This window comes from Exserohilum turcica, assembly GCF_000359705.1.
Source record: "Exserohilum turcica Et28A unplaced genomic scaffold SETTUscaffold_1, whole genome shotgun sequence".
NCBI classification, from domain to species: Eukaryota; Fungi; Ascomycota; class Dothideomycetes; order Pleosporales; family Pleosporaceae; genus Exserohilum; species Exserohilum turcicum.
The window spans coordinates 989,773-1,006,863 of record NW_007359914.1 but is presented as its reverse complement, the minus strand read 5'-3'; the positions used below and the strand labels follow the sequence as shown (position 1 = coordinate 1,006,863).

At 55.1% G+C, this 17,091-nt stretch overlaps 3 protein-coding genes and 1 non-coding gene across 4 annotated transcripts; 1 reads left to right on the top strand and 3 right to left on the bottom strand.

Annotated features, from left to right (window-relative positions):
* Positions 1 to 2,241: 2,241 nt before the first annotated feature.
* SETTUDRAFT_113225 (uncharacterized protein) lies at positions 2,242 to 3,993 on the bottom strand (the record flags this gene model as incomplete). Its single annotated transcript, XM_008022470.1, has 1 exon — positions 2,242 to 3,993. One exon carries the CDS (start codon positions 3,991 to 3,993, stop codon positions 2,482 to 2,484), a length of 1,512 nt encoding a protein of 503 aa, XP_008020661.1. The 3' UTR covers positions 2,242 to 2,481.
* Positions 3,994 to 5,190: 1,197 nt separating this feature from the next.
* On the top strand, positions 5,191 to 5,278 carry SETTUDRAFT_t10. Its single transcript has one exon. It is a non-coding gene; the product is annotated as a tRNA-OTHER (tRNA).
* A 463-nt stretch (positions 5,279 to 5,741) lies between these two features.
* On the bottom strand, positions 5,742 to 6,888 carry SETTUDRAFT_162150 (uncharacterized protein). Its single transcript, XM_008022469.1, has 2 exons — positions 6,606 to 6,888; positions 5,742 to 6,448 (listed from the first exon to the last, which is right to left on the bottom strand). The coding sequence occupies exons 1-2, from the start codon at positions 6,838 to 6,840 to the stop codon at positions 5,754 to 5,756; spliced, it is 930 nt and encodes a 309-aa protein (XP_008020660.1). The 5' UTR covers positions 6,841 to 6,888; the 3' UTR covers positions 5,742 to 5,753.
* Positions 6,889 to 12,001: 5,113 nt separating this feature from the next.
* SETTUDRAFT_87041 (uncharacterized protein) lies at positions 12,002 to 14,190 on the bottom strand (the record flags this gene model as incomplete). The annotated part of the gene is made up of 2 exons (XM_008022308.1): positions 12,002 to 13,478; positions 13,541 to 14,190. Coding segments are annotated over 2 exons (2,127 nt in total), but the record flags the coding sequence as incomplete, so codon positions are not given.
* Between the last annotated feature and the right edge of the window lie 2,901 nt (positions 14,191 to 17,091).

Genomic DNA, 17,091 nt, shown 5'->3' with positions numbered 1-17,091 from the left:
TGTTCCGAGTCGCTCGAGTCACTCGAGTAGAGGCCGGTGTTGCGTGATCTATTCGACATGTCTAGAAGCAAGCACTAAGCCCCGGAAAACTGGTAGTAGAAAGCTGTGAAGAAAGAGAGAGGACGGGAGTACAATATAACAAGGGAAGGACGGTGTGGGGTGGACAAATAGACAAGGCTCGCGCATCAGCCGCAGCAATGACACCACCACCAGCAACGGGAGATTGACGTCTACTTGCCAGTACGTTTCACCGGCGTCTCCTCTCGGCCCCCAGATCGGGAAAGCGGATATGTGGCGCTCCACGCGAATCAAGCATCCTCGTGCCATGTCGGCTTGCCAATCTCAGTTGACTTTGCGTGCCTTGTGGCTAGTCGCCCTCTAGTTGCTGGCCCAAAGCGGCTTCGCTCAGGTCCATGGTGCAGGGCCATCGATAGCGCACGACTCGCGGCTTCGCGAATGGTACGTCGATAATCGTCCAGAATCCTCGCCACGATACACCCCTGCGTCTTTTTTTCGCCAATCTTCCCCAGAAGCAACCATGCAGCCGCCGAGTACCCATCGCTTGGGATGATGGGTGGGCTTGCCCGCGATGCTGCCCTGCACGCGAGAAGACGTGCTGCACAAAGTAGGACACGGCGAGGGCTTCCAGCATACGCAGCACCACGCGCGAAGTATGAACACCATGCGACGTGGGAGCTTTTCAAGGCCACACCGTGGCACTGGTCAAACCTACGCTCACCGTCCAACGGATCTCTCCATGCGTTTCCCACCCACCCGGTAGCCTTTTGAATAAACAAAGAAAGGGATACGCAGCCAGCAAAAGAGCAGTGCGGCAGGCCCCCACGCCAACACCCGCTGAACTCTCCATCCTCTACGTGTCTAACCTCAAACATGTCGATATTTGATTTTGCATCCTTGTCCCCCCATGCTCGGGAAAAGAAACACAGGACTGCAGTGAAGAAAAAGTAAAAGAAGGATGACAAAGTGATGCACCCTCACAAAGCGTCCGCGCTCCTCGAAATAAACTTTGCCCCAAAACAGGCCAGCTGATCCTCGCCGACGGCGACCCACGTGTTTGTAGCCTGGGGCGTGTAGGCGTGTAGCAAGGCCACCAACATTCTTTGCAGCGCCAGGGGTTCCCGCCAGCCACGTCGTCCAGGGGTAAAGTAACCAAGTCAGGTCGAGGGCCCCGCCAAGCACAACGGCACCAGAACTTACACCCACAAAGCCAAGTATGTATACGAAGGGCCCGCTCACATATTTCCACCAGACAGCGGGGCCTTGGGTCCCGCGTCCCTCTTTCCTAAACGGGGACGAATTCAGAAAAAAAAAGCATCTTCTCGTGCAGGTAGTATGTGAAACAAGCAAGTCTACATACGGTGTACCAAGAAACGGAATAGGCCGTGGGAGACTAAGTAAGTAACTTACTGTGGTGCAACGCTGCAGCGCTACTACAACAAGAACAACATCAACAACAGCAATGACAGTGTATGAGCGTTTCAACCATTTTTCGCCGTGTCCCAGTCCGTTGTTTCGTTATCTGTTGTTTTTCACTCGTGCTCGTCCTCTTCTTCTTCTTCTTCTTCTTCTTTTGGGTTGGGGCCTCCTGCGCGACAAGGAGCATCGTGCGGCAAAGCCTCAGGTCCCGTAATTTCTTTAGACTCGAAATCATGTCCCATCTCTCTCGTCTCTTCCACGGATAACGATCGTGATGACGAAAAAAAAAGTGGAGTGTGCAGCGTTCATCACAATCACGTGGTCCTCTCTCTCTCTCTCTCTCTCTCCCTCTTTCCTCTTACCGTTCCGTGCGTTTCAGGTATGGATTTTTTTTACTTTGCTTGAGATCGTGGGTGGCGCTCGATCTTTGGTTCGATCGTGGCTCCATTCTAGATTCCTGCCTGATATGAACATGGCTGCTGTGTTGGCTTTGAGGCGTGCGGGTGCGGTACGGAAGACAGATCAGTGCGAGGTGCTGCTGTGGCTGCAGGACCCGGCATTGTTCGGTAAGTAACTAGCTGCTGTATGTGGTACGGTGGGCCTTCATCCCCGGGTGGAGGGGTCGGAAGGAAGATCGTCTGCATATCCAATTATTCGGTTAAATATAGGATACTCAGCCTCACATCTAGCAAAGAAAAAGCAATTAAGAACAGGGCGGCGAGATTGATGAGGGGCAAGCATGCAGTGGAAATGAGCGTTGATTTTTTTTGGTTTCACGCACTATCAATCTGTACCACCTTACCTACCCAGATTGAGTGCAAAAACGAGCGTGAGTCTTGCAATAAGCTTTGCATCCGCAAACACCTAGCCAGTTGATCAACTTGTATCCTCCCTTTCCTTTCCCTTACACTTCCTCTCATGTAGCATCAATTTAGCGTCAAACACCAGCATGTACTACGTCATTGGACGTAGTTTGCGGTCACTTGTAGGAGTTGCTGCACACCCAGCACTCTTTCTCGTGACCGCAATAGGAAAAACAATTTCCTAAAATTTCACCCCCAGCTTCCAGCCCACTTGCAAAGCGCGGCTCCACACCAAGCAGCATGATGCCAAGATGTAGCAGACTGCCGTCCAGATAACTACGCCCCAGTAATGTCCACCAGTGGCTTGGATGATGGCCCCGGCAATCGGTATGCCTGTAAGCGTGCTAAAGCTCACGACAGTGTAGCATGTAGCGTAGTATCTCCCATACACATTAGTGTCGCACAGCTGTCCTACACACACCGGCGTCAGAGAGATGTTGGACCCAGAGGCAAATCCGAAGATGACGGCATAGACAATGGAGAGGCCTTTGATGGCTGCAGCTGCGGATGCGCTGGTGGGCGTAAGCAGAGAAGCTGGGAGCCAGAAAACCAACGATGTGGCAGAGCATACGGCCAATGCAGCAATCATGCTATTAAAACGGCCCAGTTCATCAGCCAGCAAACCTGGGAGCCAGCGACCAAGACAGCTGCCTGCGCCAAAAATAGCGAGGAGCTGGTACGAGAAGGCTTGGCTGATTGCACCGGTGCTCACCGCAAAGGTCGTGAGGTAGGTGATTGGGATGAAGAGGGCCCATTCCATCATGAAGATGCCAATGGTGAGGAGAAGATAGCTCTTGTGACGGAAAATCCGAAAGTCGGGCCATACCGATTGCCCCGCCTTAGGGGGCAGACGAGAGCGGATCAGGATGCAGGCGCCGATGCAGCAGAAGAGCGTGATGAAGCCGACGATACGAGTTGCCCATGCAAATCCCACAGTAGGTATCAGCTTCTGCAGGGCTAGCGGGAAAATGACACCACCCAGTGACCCTCCAGCGGCAGCCACCCCGGTTGCATTGCCGCGTTTGACATGGAAGAAATGGCTGATCGCTGCAAATGCCGGGGTGAAGATGAGCGAGGTGCCAAGACCCCCGAGCACGCCAAACACGAGGAAGAAGTGCCAGTACAGAGTGCATACGCCGAGCAGAAAGTTGGACAGACACACCAAGATGCTGCCGGCGAGTACCAGGAGCCGGGGGCCGTATGCATCGAAGATGGGTCCGATCTGAAGTCCACAGAAAAAGGACAGAAAGACGTAGATGCTGAAGATCCACGAGATGGTCGACTCGCTGTAATCTCGGAGGTACGTCTCGGCAATGTAGGCATTGTAGATGCCTATCGTATTCATCATACCCAGCGAGGCGATGAGTCCCAGGAACGAACCGAGAACAACGGACCAGGCACCTAGGCCGCCCTCTGGGTAGGTCACCTCAGTGTGAGCAGAAGTGGTAGATTGCGATTCCTCGTCGTCGGGTCGGTATGCCTTTTCATCTCCAGTTGCAATGCTGTTTTGGCGATTCGCCTTGGATCTGGCTGATGCCGGGGCATCGGCGGTGTGAGTTTGGGCACTTTGGCATTGTGTAAGCGTGTCCTGCGGCGGGATGGTGAACTCGGCTTGCGGATAGGTATTGACTCTAGTGAGATTGCTGTGTGGGCTGAATGATCCTGGCGTGCTGCCTTTGGATTCGCTGCTCATACGAAGTGCTGAGGCGGTGTCGGAAGAAGGATGGTGTATGCGTAATGCACGTGTAAGATATCTTACTTAGTGCCGGGGAAATTCTGTAGAAGCTCCCGCACAGTCCCCAAGGTGCGTCCACTGCAAACGCCTCCCAGTCGATGGATGACACGCGCCGTTGATTCAGTCGCAGTGGTGTTTCTCGGAGCAATTTTTTTTTGGTATCGAGCAGAAGAGAAGCCCAACGGCCATTAAGTACCCTGGAAAACTGCGGAGGGGTAAACGGCTATGACCAACCGATCCACTCTGCGGCTTCGGCTAGTTCCCTGGATGCGGTATCGCCCGCTGCCGCCGAAGGGTTTTCCACCAACCTCTCTTACCAACCGGACTATGATTCGCCCTAGATGCCGAAGCCCAGGGCTCGAATGGATATTGGCGGTGAGTCCAGGGCCGAGTCCTGACGCACTCTGACCTGTCATACGTCGGCATCTTGAGCGGAATCGTACTGCGGCATCGAACAAGTTAATCTTGCATTGCCCATTGCTTCCTAGAAGAGCTGTAGCTTGATGGCAATGTGCAGCATTTCAAGGGTGAGTAGTTGTAGGCTTCAGTTAGGCTAGTCTGAGTGGAGTCGGTTCCCGTCAGCAATCGACTCATTGACCTGCAAATGCTCGATGTAGAGCTGTCGGCTCAGCACCTGTGGGAGTGTCTTGACAAGCTTTCTATCGCGCCTGGATAGAATATCCTATTTTGTATGTGCATCCCAGGATAGGCACCTTGATAGAATACACCCAACACTTTCCATCAAACTTAATAATATGGGGCGCGTTGGAACATGATGTCATATATATGACTCCACGCACTCTTATGAAGGGTATACCACACGTCAAATTCCATTATGCAAAGAGTTGATATGATAATGGTACGATATTTGTTTTTCAAAGCAATTCGAATAGTGTGAAGTAGAGGTGGAGATATACGGAAAACATTGCCGACTACATGGATGGGTAAAATGGTCGCCGAGCGTATTCAACCGTTCTGTTTCAACAAACGATTCCTGAAAACAGCCCGTGTGGCCAAGTGGTAAGGCGTCGCACTTGTAATGCGAAGATCCATATCTTCTCAAAATATAATGGCAGTGCACTGCTGATGCAGTCGTCTCGCCCATGGCAATTTCCTCATCCGCCATTCTTACAAGATATCTAGGCCAGCCGAGCGTGGGGGATGGCGCAGTGGTGGAGCGCCTGGAAAATTTTCTGCTGTCTCACGTCAGCAAAGATCGAAGGTTCGAATCCTTCTCCCCTCACAACCATATTTATGGTCCACCCACATGAGAGAGTTACTCATTAAACTACCTATTCGACTGAGAGAGTTACTCGTTAAAACTTGAGAGGAAGACTCATTTAAAGTGAAAGATCTGAGAGAGTTACTCACTAAAAAACTACTAGGCTACGAGCCTCACCTTCATTTAGATAACCCCCTACATTGTACCTACTCAATTTGTACCTAGATTAAATTCTAGCCTACGTAGTTACTTGCAGGCCTTAAGCCTGCACGTCTTATATAGCCCTTTGGGCTGAGAAAGGACGTTAAACTACAATAATAATAATAACAATAATAGGCCAGCCGAGCAGTTCCTACAAAGCAAAGTAGATGGGCACAACTCCCCCCTGGAGATGCAGCCCAGGCAAAAACAAAAAATTGCCCGTACACAGAGTCGAACAAGGGAGCAATAAGCCTGTATTCAAGTAAAAGCTATAATCATCAGTGCCATTGAACACTTACATCCACTCGATAACCTCGCCAAGCACCCAGTTGACATGCTCCATCCACCCGCCCACACTCCACATGGTCAATCCCTTGGGCCAGAAGACCTTACTCTCCTCGCTCTCCCCCTCTTCCTCAGTCCTTGCATGGACCTCTACCCAGCACCCCCTCGCACTGGGACTCGTTGCGGCAACGTCAAACGCACGCCACCTATCTGTGCCCGGCAGGACCGCTCCAGCCTTTGCGGGATCGATATCATACTCATCGACTGTGTGGGCATTGTCCACTGCCGCTTTGGCGGCAGCCGCCTTGAAGCCAGCATGCTCCGGAATGGGGGGCTGGGCAACGGTAAGACTAAGGGGTATGTATTTGGTGTTTACAGGAAGAGCGGGAATCCACTGCCATGGCTTGACTGTGCAAGCGAAAAAGGGGGCTGTGCCGTCGCCGTCGGTGGTGCCTGGAGCAAAGACCTGGACGGTGAGGGACGGTGGGGGCGACTGGCCTGGGGCTGTGGGTGGAGCGGAAAAGGAAAAGCGAGCGAGGTGCTTGGGGATGTTCCAGTTGAGGCGGCCGTTGTAGGCGGTTGTGCGTTGGGAGACGTAGATGCGGGATATGCGGAGGGCTTTTTGGGGGAGCTTAGGCGCGTCGCTGCTTGTGGGGTTGGGGAAGCTGAAGTTGCCCGGGACGAGCATGAGTTCGTCGTATGGGCCTGTTTGTGGTCAGACAAACCACTCCATGGATGTTTTGGTCGCTCTTTGATACCCCCACGTGACACACTGTGCTATATGCGAATACCCGACTCAAGGACTACTTTGTACATGTATTCCCAGAAGCATGATCTTCAAACCTCAAATGGGAGGACATACCGACAGGCGTATCACTGTACCTCACAATCATGACGGAGCCCAAGCCACCCGCAAACGTGCCAAACTCTTCGCCTCCCCATGCCTCTTCAAATGCGTCATGGGCTCCTTTGGGCAATTCTTTTAGTCTCAACAGCAGCGTGTAACACTCTGCCTTGAGCTTCCACGGCGCCTTGACCCTGCGCACGGGATGGTGTTCTGGTTCGTCGCCAAAGGTGCCGTATGTCGCCGCGGCCATTGCCAAGACACGGAGGCAAAGTCGCAATCCCGTTGAGCGGTAGGTGCCAGGGTTGTGCAGAGCAAGAAGAGGGAGGGGAGATGCAGTGCAAGCTACACCAGTGATTACAGGGCTGCTGTGCAAGATATCTGTGCCACCAGGGCTCGTGGCTGCGGCGTGTCGTACAAGCGAGGTCTCAAATCGTCATGGCGGTTGATAGCCCGCTTGGCTTGCATTTCCCCGCATCTCGTTGGCTGATTTATGTGACGGTGGCTGGAAATGCTGTGAGTTAATCTAGGGATACCGATCTTGGGACGAAGCGTCCAACGGGCTGCAAAGAGGCTGCGTAGTAAGCATGTGCGATGCAGTGCGTCGTGCTTGGTGCATGGTTAGTCGAGCATTGTCAGCCTAAGTAATGTATCAGCACGCGCAAGCCATGAGCGCCATGTAACGACAGCGCGCAAGTGAAGAGTCAATCAATCAAAGCAGTACCGTGGTCGAAATGGCCAACGCAAACCCATCTCTTGTACCCAGCGTCAGTGTCAAGACGACTCGGCACGTGATGGGCGCCACCCTCTGCGCCACCGCATGGGCAAGCCACATTTTTTTTCTCCCTCTCAACCCCAATTTGGCCCAGCTGCACCAATCTCCCAACATCCCACAACCACTACCACTACCACTACCACCTCCCGCCGCGGTCGTCCCCACGCGGGCAAAACACAATAAAAGCCCCACTGCTCCCATCCCTTGCAGTGCACGCAGGCCAAGAAAAAATAGTCACGATGCCCAAAAGTGGAGTTTCTATTACCCCCCGATGATGGGACTTTCACACCGCCTGCTCTCGACTCTGGTCCGCCTTCTGTTGCATGACTGGCCTCTACACCATTGCTCTCTCTCTCTCTCTCTCTCTCTCTCTCTCTCTCTCTCCACGCCCAATTACCCACCACCCGATCCATACCCATAACGCCGCGGCAACGTAGTCGACAGTATGTATCACGGCACAGGGTCCCCTTTTTTCTCTCCTTAGCCGTGCCGTGCTATGCCGTGCCGTGTGTCGTGCAGTAGGGCCAGGGCGGCGGGCATGTAGCTAGAAGGGCCCAAGAAGATCTGCTGCGCTGGCTCCTTCTGTTTGGGCTGGCCGAGATGTGTGTGTGTGTAGCATGCCTGGTGTGGTTGAGCGGGCGGGGGGGGGGGCAAGCCAGAGGAGCATTACCTAAGAGGACACAGAAGGCGAGTGTGTGCGACAGCGACAAAGTTGACGCGCGATTAGGGAGGCATGCGCAAGAGCCGCACTGCACACCTGTACACGTGAGACGGGACTATTGGTGGGAATGTTCACGTGGTCAGTGTGTGCTGCCCATGGGTTTTGGCTAGCTCGCGGGCTTTGGTTAGCTGAACCTGTTCGCCGCAGGTACCATGGCCAGTCACGGGCACCCCTAACAGCCCACCTTTTTGCCCTCTTGCTCTCCGTCCGTGTCTCGCGTGTCCTGTGCTCTGCATTGCAAATTCCCGGCCATGTGGATACGCATGTATTAGTAGCCCGGTAGGGCGTGGGCACGCACACGGATACAGGTCGTGAATACGATAGCATCAAAGCAATGTTGCGGCTCTGCCCAAACAAGACACCCTACACGTGTATACATACAAGACTAATATTGGCCCCTTGCCACTCCAGAAATACCCCGACCTCGACCCACTCGCCCAATCCTGCCATGTACATGTATTCATGCCGACCAAACCACGACACCAACCATCCACTCGGCACGCTTACACTTATTCTGCGTCTCTGCAGCGACTCAACAGCGGCAAAACACGACCGAAGCAGCCTAGCCCGAGTCCTTTATCCCATATGATCTCCGTAGCCAAGCAGCCTAGCCAAGACGCAACAATAAGCAACGGCCAACTACGGCAAAACCGTCGTTCCACCGACATGGATGAAGCATTGGGGGGTTAGGCGCGCAAGACAGCATGTGTGTGTGTGTGTGTACTTTGACATACCATCCTAGAGCCGATAACAAGAGAGAGATTGGAAAAGGACAGGTAGCAATGGCATGGCGGCATTCTATTCCTTAAACAGTAGGTCAAGCGCATGACGCGCAGTAGTCGCCGTCTCCACTGCCCTAGTCGTTATGCTACTTTACCCACATGGGCCTACCCACGCACCCACATACATACGTACTCTTCTGATGTAGCAAGCAAGCAAGCAGCCAACCATCTAAGCATGCGGCAAAAAAAAATCATTGCCTCTGTCTCTCTCTCTCTCTCTCTCTTTCTCTTCAATCTTTCTCCACCACACGTCTCGCCATCTCACGGCCCATGTATTATGTATTCGGCTTACTTAGCTACCCACGCACATGGCTCACACATGGCATGCCACGGCACCAACGCACGGTCTCGGTCCCACGCAACGCATGTGCATGCGCCCACGCCCTTTGTCTCTCTCTCTCTCTTTCTCTCTCTAAATTCTGGGCAAAAACAAGGCCACATGCACGCACACGCACACAGACACACACACACACACACACAGACACACACACACACACACAGACACACACACACACACACACATACTGTATGTATGTAGACACCGACGCCGAGAGTAAGTAGTACTAGTAGTAAGTAGTAAGTAGTAGTAGCTACCGAGTCAGAACCACGTGCCAGTGTCGTGGAATCTATACCATGCCCATATGCATACGCATACTTTATTATATGTACTAGACTAGGTTCCTTGCTATCCCCCATCACTATACCATGGCCATGCTACAGCTAGGCGTATATGCCCGTCTGGTCTGCCCGTGCCGTGCCACGCCACGCCACGGCACCTGGATCCATGCCCCCCCCCCATGGATGGGCCAAAGTCAAAATACCACTTAGTCAGAAAGCTGCAGGAAAACAGCCAGGTCAAGGGTCAAGGTCAAGGCCAAGGTCAAGTAATCAGACGACGTACACGCAAAAGGCCCAGACCAATGTAGAGTGAAACCAGGTGCAAAAGACCAGGTTGAAGGCAAAACGTATCCGTTTACTTGGATGGCGCAACTAAGGTAGAAACTACGTAGAAACTCGATGGAATTTCCCTCCCACTACTTACTTAGTTACTTACTTACTTACTACATACGATATGCCGAAAAACCCACAGACACAGACTGCATTTACCTTGGCCAAAGCAGGCCCGAACCCCCCAACCCCCCCGAGCAACGACGCAGCGAGTATCCAGCCCAAGGATATTACCAGATCGCAAGATCGAAACTTAGACATGTACGTACGTACGTCTTTGTCTTTGTCGTGTCTGTATCGATGGCACTATCAAGTCTCGCCGCCCGTGTGGCCGTGTGGCCGTGTTGCCGCCGCCTTGCCGCCGCCAAAATATGTGGCCGCCCGTGTGGCCGGGCCCCCTCCTCCCCTCGTGCGCCCCTCGCCCGCGCAAATGTGCCGTCGTCGTCGTCGCCCGGGACCGTGACCGGGACCGTGACCGTGACCGGAGCCGTGGGACGGGGGGAAATCAATTTACTGCACTTACCTATAGTACAAGTACGAGTACTTGGATGTGCTCTGGAAACCTAAATTCTAGATAAGAAATAAAAAAAAAAGAGACATGGATATCCATGCGTCATGGTGCGTGTGTTGGTATCTATGCGTTTGGTAGTTGGTTGGTTACCATGTATGTATGTATGTATGTATGTATGTATGTATGTATGTATGTATGTATGTATGTATGTATGTATGTATGTATGTATGTATGTATGTATGTATGTATGTATGTATGTATGTATGTCTGTAGCTTGCGGGTAAATGAACTAGGTATGGATGCACGTATGTACGTATGTATGTACACATGCGCTAGTTGGGTAGTTAGCGGGTAGCACGATACGAGGCAAGCCAAGTTGGCATAATGGGCATCGGCATAGGCACACACACACACACACAGACACACACACATACATACATACACGTACAAGGGCACAGGGCACAAGGGCACAGGGCATACCCTATACGATAACCAGGAATCGGGGAATCTGGAGAAAAAGCCAAAGAGGTGCACATCTCCTCGGGGTCTTAGCATACGTGTTACGAGGGTGCAAGGGCTCTCTCTCTCTCTCTCTCTCTCCACAAGTATACATAGTAAGTAAGCTCGGATTTGTCCATGGAATTATTACTTATTAGTCACATGGTACATAGCCACAGCTTTGGGACAATGGGACGTGCCATTGTCTGGGCATTGTGTCAGCACGGCATTTGAGCCGGTTAAACTAACATGGCCTAACTGCCTCGTCTAACTGAGACAAGTCATGGACCGACAGAGACACACACGCGGGCGGTATGCGACATGCGACATGCGAAACATGCGACATGCAACACGACACGGTGACAAGACAACATGCAAGACACGCACGACACGCAAGACATTTGGAATCCGAAAAAAAAGTCATCATATGTGTATGTAGAGTGTGGTATTACGGAATCCTCCATTCTTCTTCTTCTTCTTCATCTTCTTCATCTTCTTCATCTTCTTTCTCTACTAAACATGACAGTCAAGATCCATCAAAATCTATCTGGTTCCAAACAAAAAACCCCCCCAAACAAAACATAAAACATAATACCCATTTCAGAGAGATAGAGAAAAACAAACAAAACAGAGAGATACAGCCCATAGTCATGAACCTAATGTTGAAACAAACTTTTTTTCACTGTGCGATTTGAACGCCGTTACAAAGACCAAAAGTCTAGCGATTTGAGAAATATTTCGACCGCAACCCAGGGATATTCCGCGTTGAAAAAAAAAGAACAATAAGGAAACGAGAACAGAAATTAGCGATACAGGTGTTGAGCACCCCTCGGCAATGCACATCAAATCGTCATACCATGCGCGACGCTGGTCAAGAAGATGCATCTCGGAAGAGATGAACACGAAGTGAAACACGTGGCGGGCCGACCGACATTTATCCAAGCGTCAGAGCTGGCTGGCTTGGGAGAAGATGCCTCTAACTTGGCTCTCCAATCTGAAAAACGCCAGGGTGATGCAGACAACCAAGAGATGAAACCAGTCATGTCCTTTTCGTCTTGTGAGGATCGGGTGCTGAAGCCCGGGGTATTATGGCAAGGAAAGAAGCTGGCGAGACGCAGACGGGTAGAGCAGCCCCGGACAAGGTGGGAGGGAGGAAAAAAAAAGGCATACAGGCGTGCTTTAGAACATGGAAGGATCAATACCGCCCATTCCCGCACCAGCAACATTGGCGTTTTGCAGGTTCTGCAGATTGCCCGTGAGGCCGAGTTTCTGCATGGCCAGCTCGGGATTGCAGTGGGGTGCGTGCGACCGGTGGTACTTGAGACCGTTGAGGTTCTTGTACCGCTTGCCACAGACCTCGCAGCGATATGGCTTCTCCTTCTCCATGCCGACTGTACCGGGGTAGGGGATCGACGTCAGGGGATCGACAATCGAGAATGTGCCGTCGTCGTTTTCCTTGAGCTGCTGGTTCTGGTGGCCGTGCTGCTTGTGGTATTTCAGGCCGTTCTGGTTCTTGTATGCCTTTTCGCATCCAATGACGGGGCATCGGAATGGCTTAATCTCCTCGGGGAAGGGGAATTGCGGTATGCTCGCGCCGTTGAGCAGTTGCTGTTCGCGTAACCGGCGGGCCATTTCGCTTTGGTCGTTGCCGCTGAGCTGGTAGTTCTTGAGCGCGGCTTGCAGCTGTGCCTGGTTGAGGCCGGCGCCTTGCTTGCTGAAGAGTCGCTTGCCTGGCTGGTCAATGGTGCCGTTGTTGTCGAAGCCGCCCATGCCAAAGTTGCCGTTTCCGTTGCCATTGCCAAAGTTGATGCCCATGGGCATGTTCATCTCCATGCCCATCATTGGGTTGAAGCCGCCAAAGTCCATGTCGAGCTCGGCCGGCGTGCCCGGGTGTGATGATTCTGGCGACGTTAGGTTGTGGTTGGCCATGGGCATGGTGCCCATTGTCGGTGTGTTGACCGACGACACGGTGGGGTTATTTGGGAGGTTGAATTGCTGCGACGCCGAAGGCGTGTTGGGCGATGATGTGCGCATACCTTGGTGGTTTTGCATGTTGTTGGCCATGTTGACGTTGAGATTGGACTGTTGGTTTTGGTTGGGGTTGAACTGGTTCTGAACGGGGAATTGTTGCATGGGCTGCTGTTGTTGCTGCTGCTGCGGGTGTTGCTGTTGTTGCTGTTGCTGTTGTTGCTGCTGCTGCTGCTGCTGCTGCTCGTCAATGGAGCCCAGCGTGTCAAAGTTGATGTCGTCCATGTCCATGTCGTCCAGCGAATCCATGTCTTGGACAGTCGATAGATTGGAGCGGCTGACGGAGCCTATCCGCGGGCGGTGTGCGCCCATTGAGCCCGAGCGTGGCTGGAAGCCGTTTTGTGTGTTGAACGATGGGTCGCCCTGTGTCTGGCTGGGCGCAATCGAGCTTGTTGGAGCGCCCGACGTCGAGGTGAAGCCGTTTGTCGGGGGCTGCTGGGGGCGTGCAGCGGGGGCATTTGCGTGCGTCTCCTCAAAGTGCTGGAGCAGGTCGTGGAGCGAGGCAAGGGTGAGGCCGCAGCAGGTAAAGTCCTTCATAAAGGCGGCCTCCATTTTAGGCAGGTAAGACGACGAGTGGAACGAGGGCGAGTTGTTGGCAAAGGGAGCGGGTGAGGTGCCCATCATGATGCTGTTGCAACCGTGTTAGTTATTTCCGCCGGTGCGGACCGAAAGCGGTGGGGAAAAACTTACTCATCGCGAATCCACGATCCGACCGAGTGGCCACCCCAGCTCATGCCACCCGCGAAACTGCCCATGTTTGTGCTCTCGCGACGGCCGCGGTCCTTCATGGTGATGGGGCGGGCGGCGCTGTTGCCGTAAAACGACGAGCCGAGCATGCTGATGGAGGGGTGGCGATCGCTGATGCTGGGGCGGGCGTTGTGGGCGTTGTGCGTGTTGAATTCAAAGTTGGCGGGGTTGAGCAGACTGGGCGTGGTGGCCAGGTCGGGCTGGGCCTCGGCCTGCTTGAGGGCCGACGTCAGGTTGGACGTCTGGTTTGGGGGTGAGTTTGAGCCATAGCGCGGGGGCGTCTGGATGTCGATGGGCGAGGCTGTGGCCATGTCTGCGAAGCCGCCGCTGTGGACGTGGGGCTCCTCGGGGAACAGCGAAAAACTGCAGTCGCCGGCGTCCTCGAACAGCAGACCCGAGTCGGGGTGGCGGCTGGCCACAAGCTCCTGGGGCTTGCGGTGCCAGAGGCTGGCGAGGCTAGCGTTGGGGTCCTTTTTGACGCGGCCAAATTGCGGCGATGAGGGCTGCTCGATGGGCGTGGTGATGGGGGTGCTCGCTGCAGTGGATTCGCGCGGCGAGTGGGTGAGGGGAGGGGGGTGCTCGTAGGAATCCAGCTTCGCGGTGGGCGAAGTCAATGGGGGGGGGAGGGAGGGAGGGAGGGAGGGAGGGAAAGAGTGGTGGTGGTGGTAGTGGTGGTGGTGGGGATAGGCGCAGTTGGGTGAGGCGCGGTCCCGGCTGACTGTGCGGCGGCGGCGGGTGATGGTGTGGCGCCTGGGCGGGGTGTGTGTGCGTGCGGGCGGGCGCGTGTTCTGTGGACGACGATGTTGCCGCCCGAGGGGTTATTTGTTTGCCGACAATGCTGCGAGCGTGGCGGCAGAGGCAGAGAGTAGTGGTGGTGGCGGCGGTAGTAGTAGTAGTAGTGGTGGTGGTGCAAGGGAGAAGAGGGAGAAGAAGCAGAGGGCGGGCCGGCAGTAGCAATGCTGTGGCCGGCGATAGTAATGGCTGTAGTGGTAGCAGGCGGTAGTGATGGTGGTCCTGGAAAAAAAAGTCCCGATGGCCGTGAGGGTAGCCGGGGCCTGGGGGGGCTATATGTTGGCGTGAAAGCGGTGACGAGGGTCGAGGGGACAAGCGGCCGACTGCTGGGCGCGCTTCGAGGATCCCTGGCGCTGGGTGGGTGGGCGTGCGGCCAATTGCGGGCAGGCGCTACTGTGAGCTGGATGCGTCGCCGGGCAGCAAAGGTGCAACTCTGACGAAGGGGCGATCGCTGCGAGAGCCAGTCCAGTGTAGTGTCAGTAGGAATAGACGAGATGACGAAATGGGCGCCCGGCACGAGAATCCCACGGGCAGCGAGGGCGGGCGAGGGCGAGGGCGGGCGAGGGCGAGGGCGAGGGCGACAGGTACCGCGCGCGTGGTGGCGTGCGTGCAGTGAATTGCCGGTCAGGTGAGCAGCGAGAGCGAGAGAGAGAGAGAGAGTGCGTGTGTGTGAGCGTGTGCAGCTTGGGGACACGGCACGGCCGGCCGAGGTTGTTTCGTCGTGTGCTTTGCAGCCCATGGCCACGCCGGCGTGCCGTCTCGTCTCATGGTCGCGGGGCGAAGGAGCCATGCACGGCCACACGGTTGCTGCTAGTATAGTATAGTACACAGACGCCGACACACGACGACCGCCTGCCCTACGACGACGACAGCGGCCAGGGCCACGGCAACGACCATGGCGACGCTGACTGGCCGCCGCCGTGGCCGCCGTGGCCGCCGCCCCTCTCGCGCGCAGGCCTGGCGCATGCCGGGCGCCCGTCTTCTAGAAGGGCATGCTGCACTGCACTGGCCGGCTGGCAACTACCGTCAGAGCCATGGCCGGGCACGAGCACGGGCACGGGCGCGAGCACGCGTTGCCGCCAGGTCGACTATACTATACAGTGGTATCCTACACGTACAGCACAGCTAATCACGATGCTGAGAATCGCCGTCATGGCCACGGCTGCTAGCTGAGCCCTTCCACGTGGCGCAGCCGACGACACAGGCCATGGACACAGATCCGAGGAAAGCCCGCCGCCGCGCGTGGGATACACACTCCCTGGGCGTGTGTGGACATGTTTAGCATCAACTAATATCACCAGCCAGCGAGCCCAGCAGCCAGTGTCGCGGCCAGGTCGGCGCTTTGTAGCTGCACTGGCCGGACTCGCCTCGGCTGTTTGCCTGTCTTGGGCCCTCTTACTACACAGACGACTACACCTACCCGCTAACCTCGACCCTCTCTAACCCATTCACCCACATGAGACGCTGCTACACCTCGCCCGCCGCGCCCGCCTCGCACGCCTCGCACACCTCGCACGCCTCGCACACCTCGCACGCCTCGCACACCTCGCACGCCTCGCACACCTCGCACACCCTACGCGCCTTGCTCTGCGCGTCTGCTATACTTGGCCTGTCGTCCCGAGAATCTCACCATGGCCCAACAAAGCTTCCAGGCGGCCAGCCAGCCACGGCACTCGCCCCCGGCGGCGCGCTGTGCTTCCCCATGGTCTGTCTATCCTTCTGGGGTACTCTTGCGCTCTCGCTCTCTCTCTCTCTCTCTCTCGCTCTCTCTCGCTCTCTCTCTCTCTTTCTTGCTCTCTCTCTCTCTCTCGCCCCTCCCTTCCCCTCGCCCCCCTCGCCCCCCTCGCCTCCGCTCGCTCGCGCCCAGCGCCCAGCTCCCAGCGCCCCTGGCTGCTGCTGCCAAACGATCGCCGTTAGCCTTGCGACCCGCACATGTCGTGCTTCGCCCTCACCCCCTCATCAGAAAAAGTGATACACGTCCGTGCCCACAGAACACCAAAGTTTTGATAGGAACTTTCTACGTCGATATCTTTACAACTACAATAGCTTTTTAAAATCTATCTTAATATTATTATACTACTACTATAGTAGTATTTATTAAGAAGAAAGGGGTTGTTATTATCTAAAGGCTACACTTAGCACTGTTCGATAGTAAGCTACTATATAGCGCTAGCTGAAAGGCAGCTTAGGAGTTGTATCACTTTTTCTGATGAGGGGGTGCCCTCGCCCACCAGCCCCAGCCCAGCCCCAGTCGCAGCCCCAGCGCCTTAAAGCGTGCCCCCTACGGCCGTCCCTCGTACATGTACAAATTACATACACCCATCGTGTCCTGTCCCCCTCGTCGTGCCCGAAACACATCATCCCGTCCTTGTGACTGTTTTCCGACCACCGGAGCGAGCCCATCCGACATGCTGCCTTGGTTGTGGCCAGCCATCCCTGCCCATGGCTGGCCCCCCTCGCCCACACGGCGCCTGCCGATTTGCTGAAGCGGGCGGCGCTGCCTGCCTGCCTGCTGGCTGGCTGGCTGCTGGCTGCTGGCTGCTGGCTGCTGGCTGCTGGCGGCGCTGGTCTTGGTGGTGGTGGTGGTGTCGCTGTCGCTGCTGGACCCTGCAGCTGCTCCCACGCGCGCCTGCTTCCATTGAGAAATCCCGGCTGAGCCCGCGCGCGGCACGTGTTGCACCCGCCTGCCCTGCCATGTCGCC

Bases quoted from the DNA above. Each gene is read 5' to 3' on its own strand.
- SETTUDRAFT_162150 (XM_008022469.1), bottom strand. From the start codon at position 6,840: ATGGCCGCGGCGACATACGGCACCTTTGGCGACGAACCAGAACACCAT. The intron at 6,449-6,605 runs GTATGTCCTCCC...GACCACAAACAG, and splicing joins GTACAGTGATACGCCTGTCG to GCCCATACGACGAACTCATG.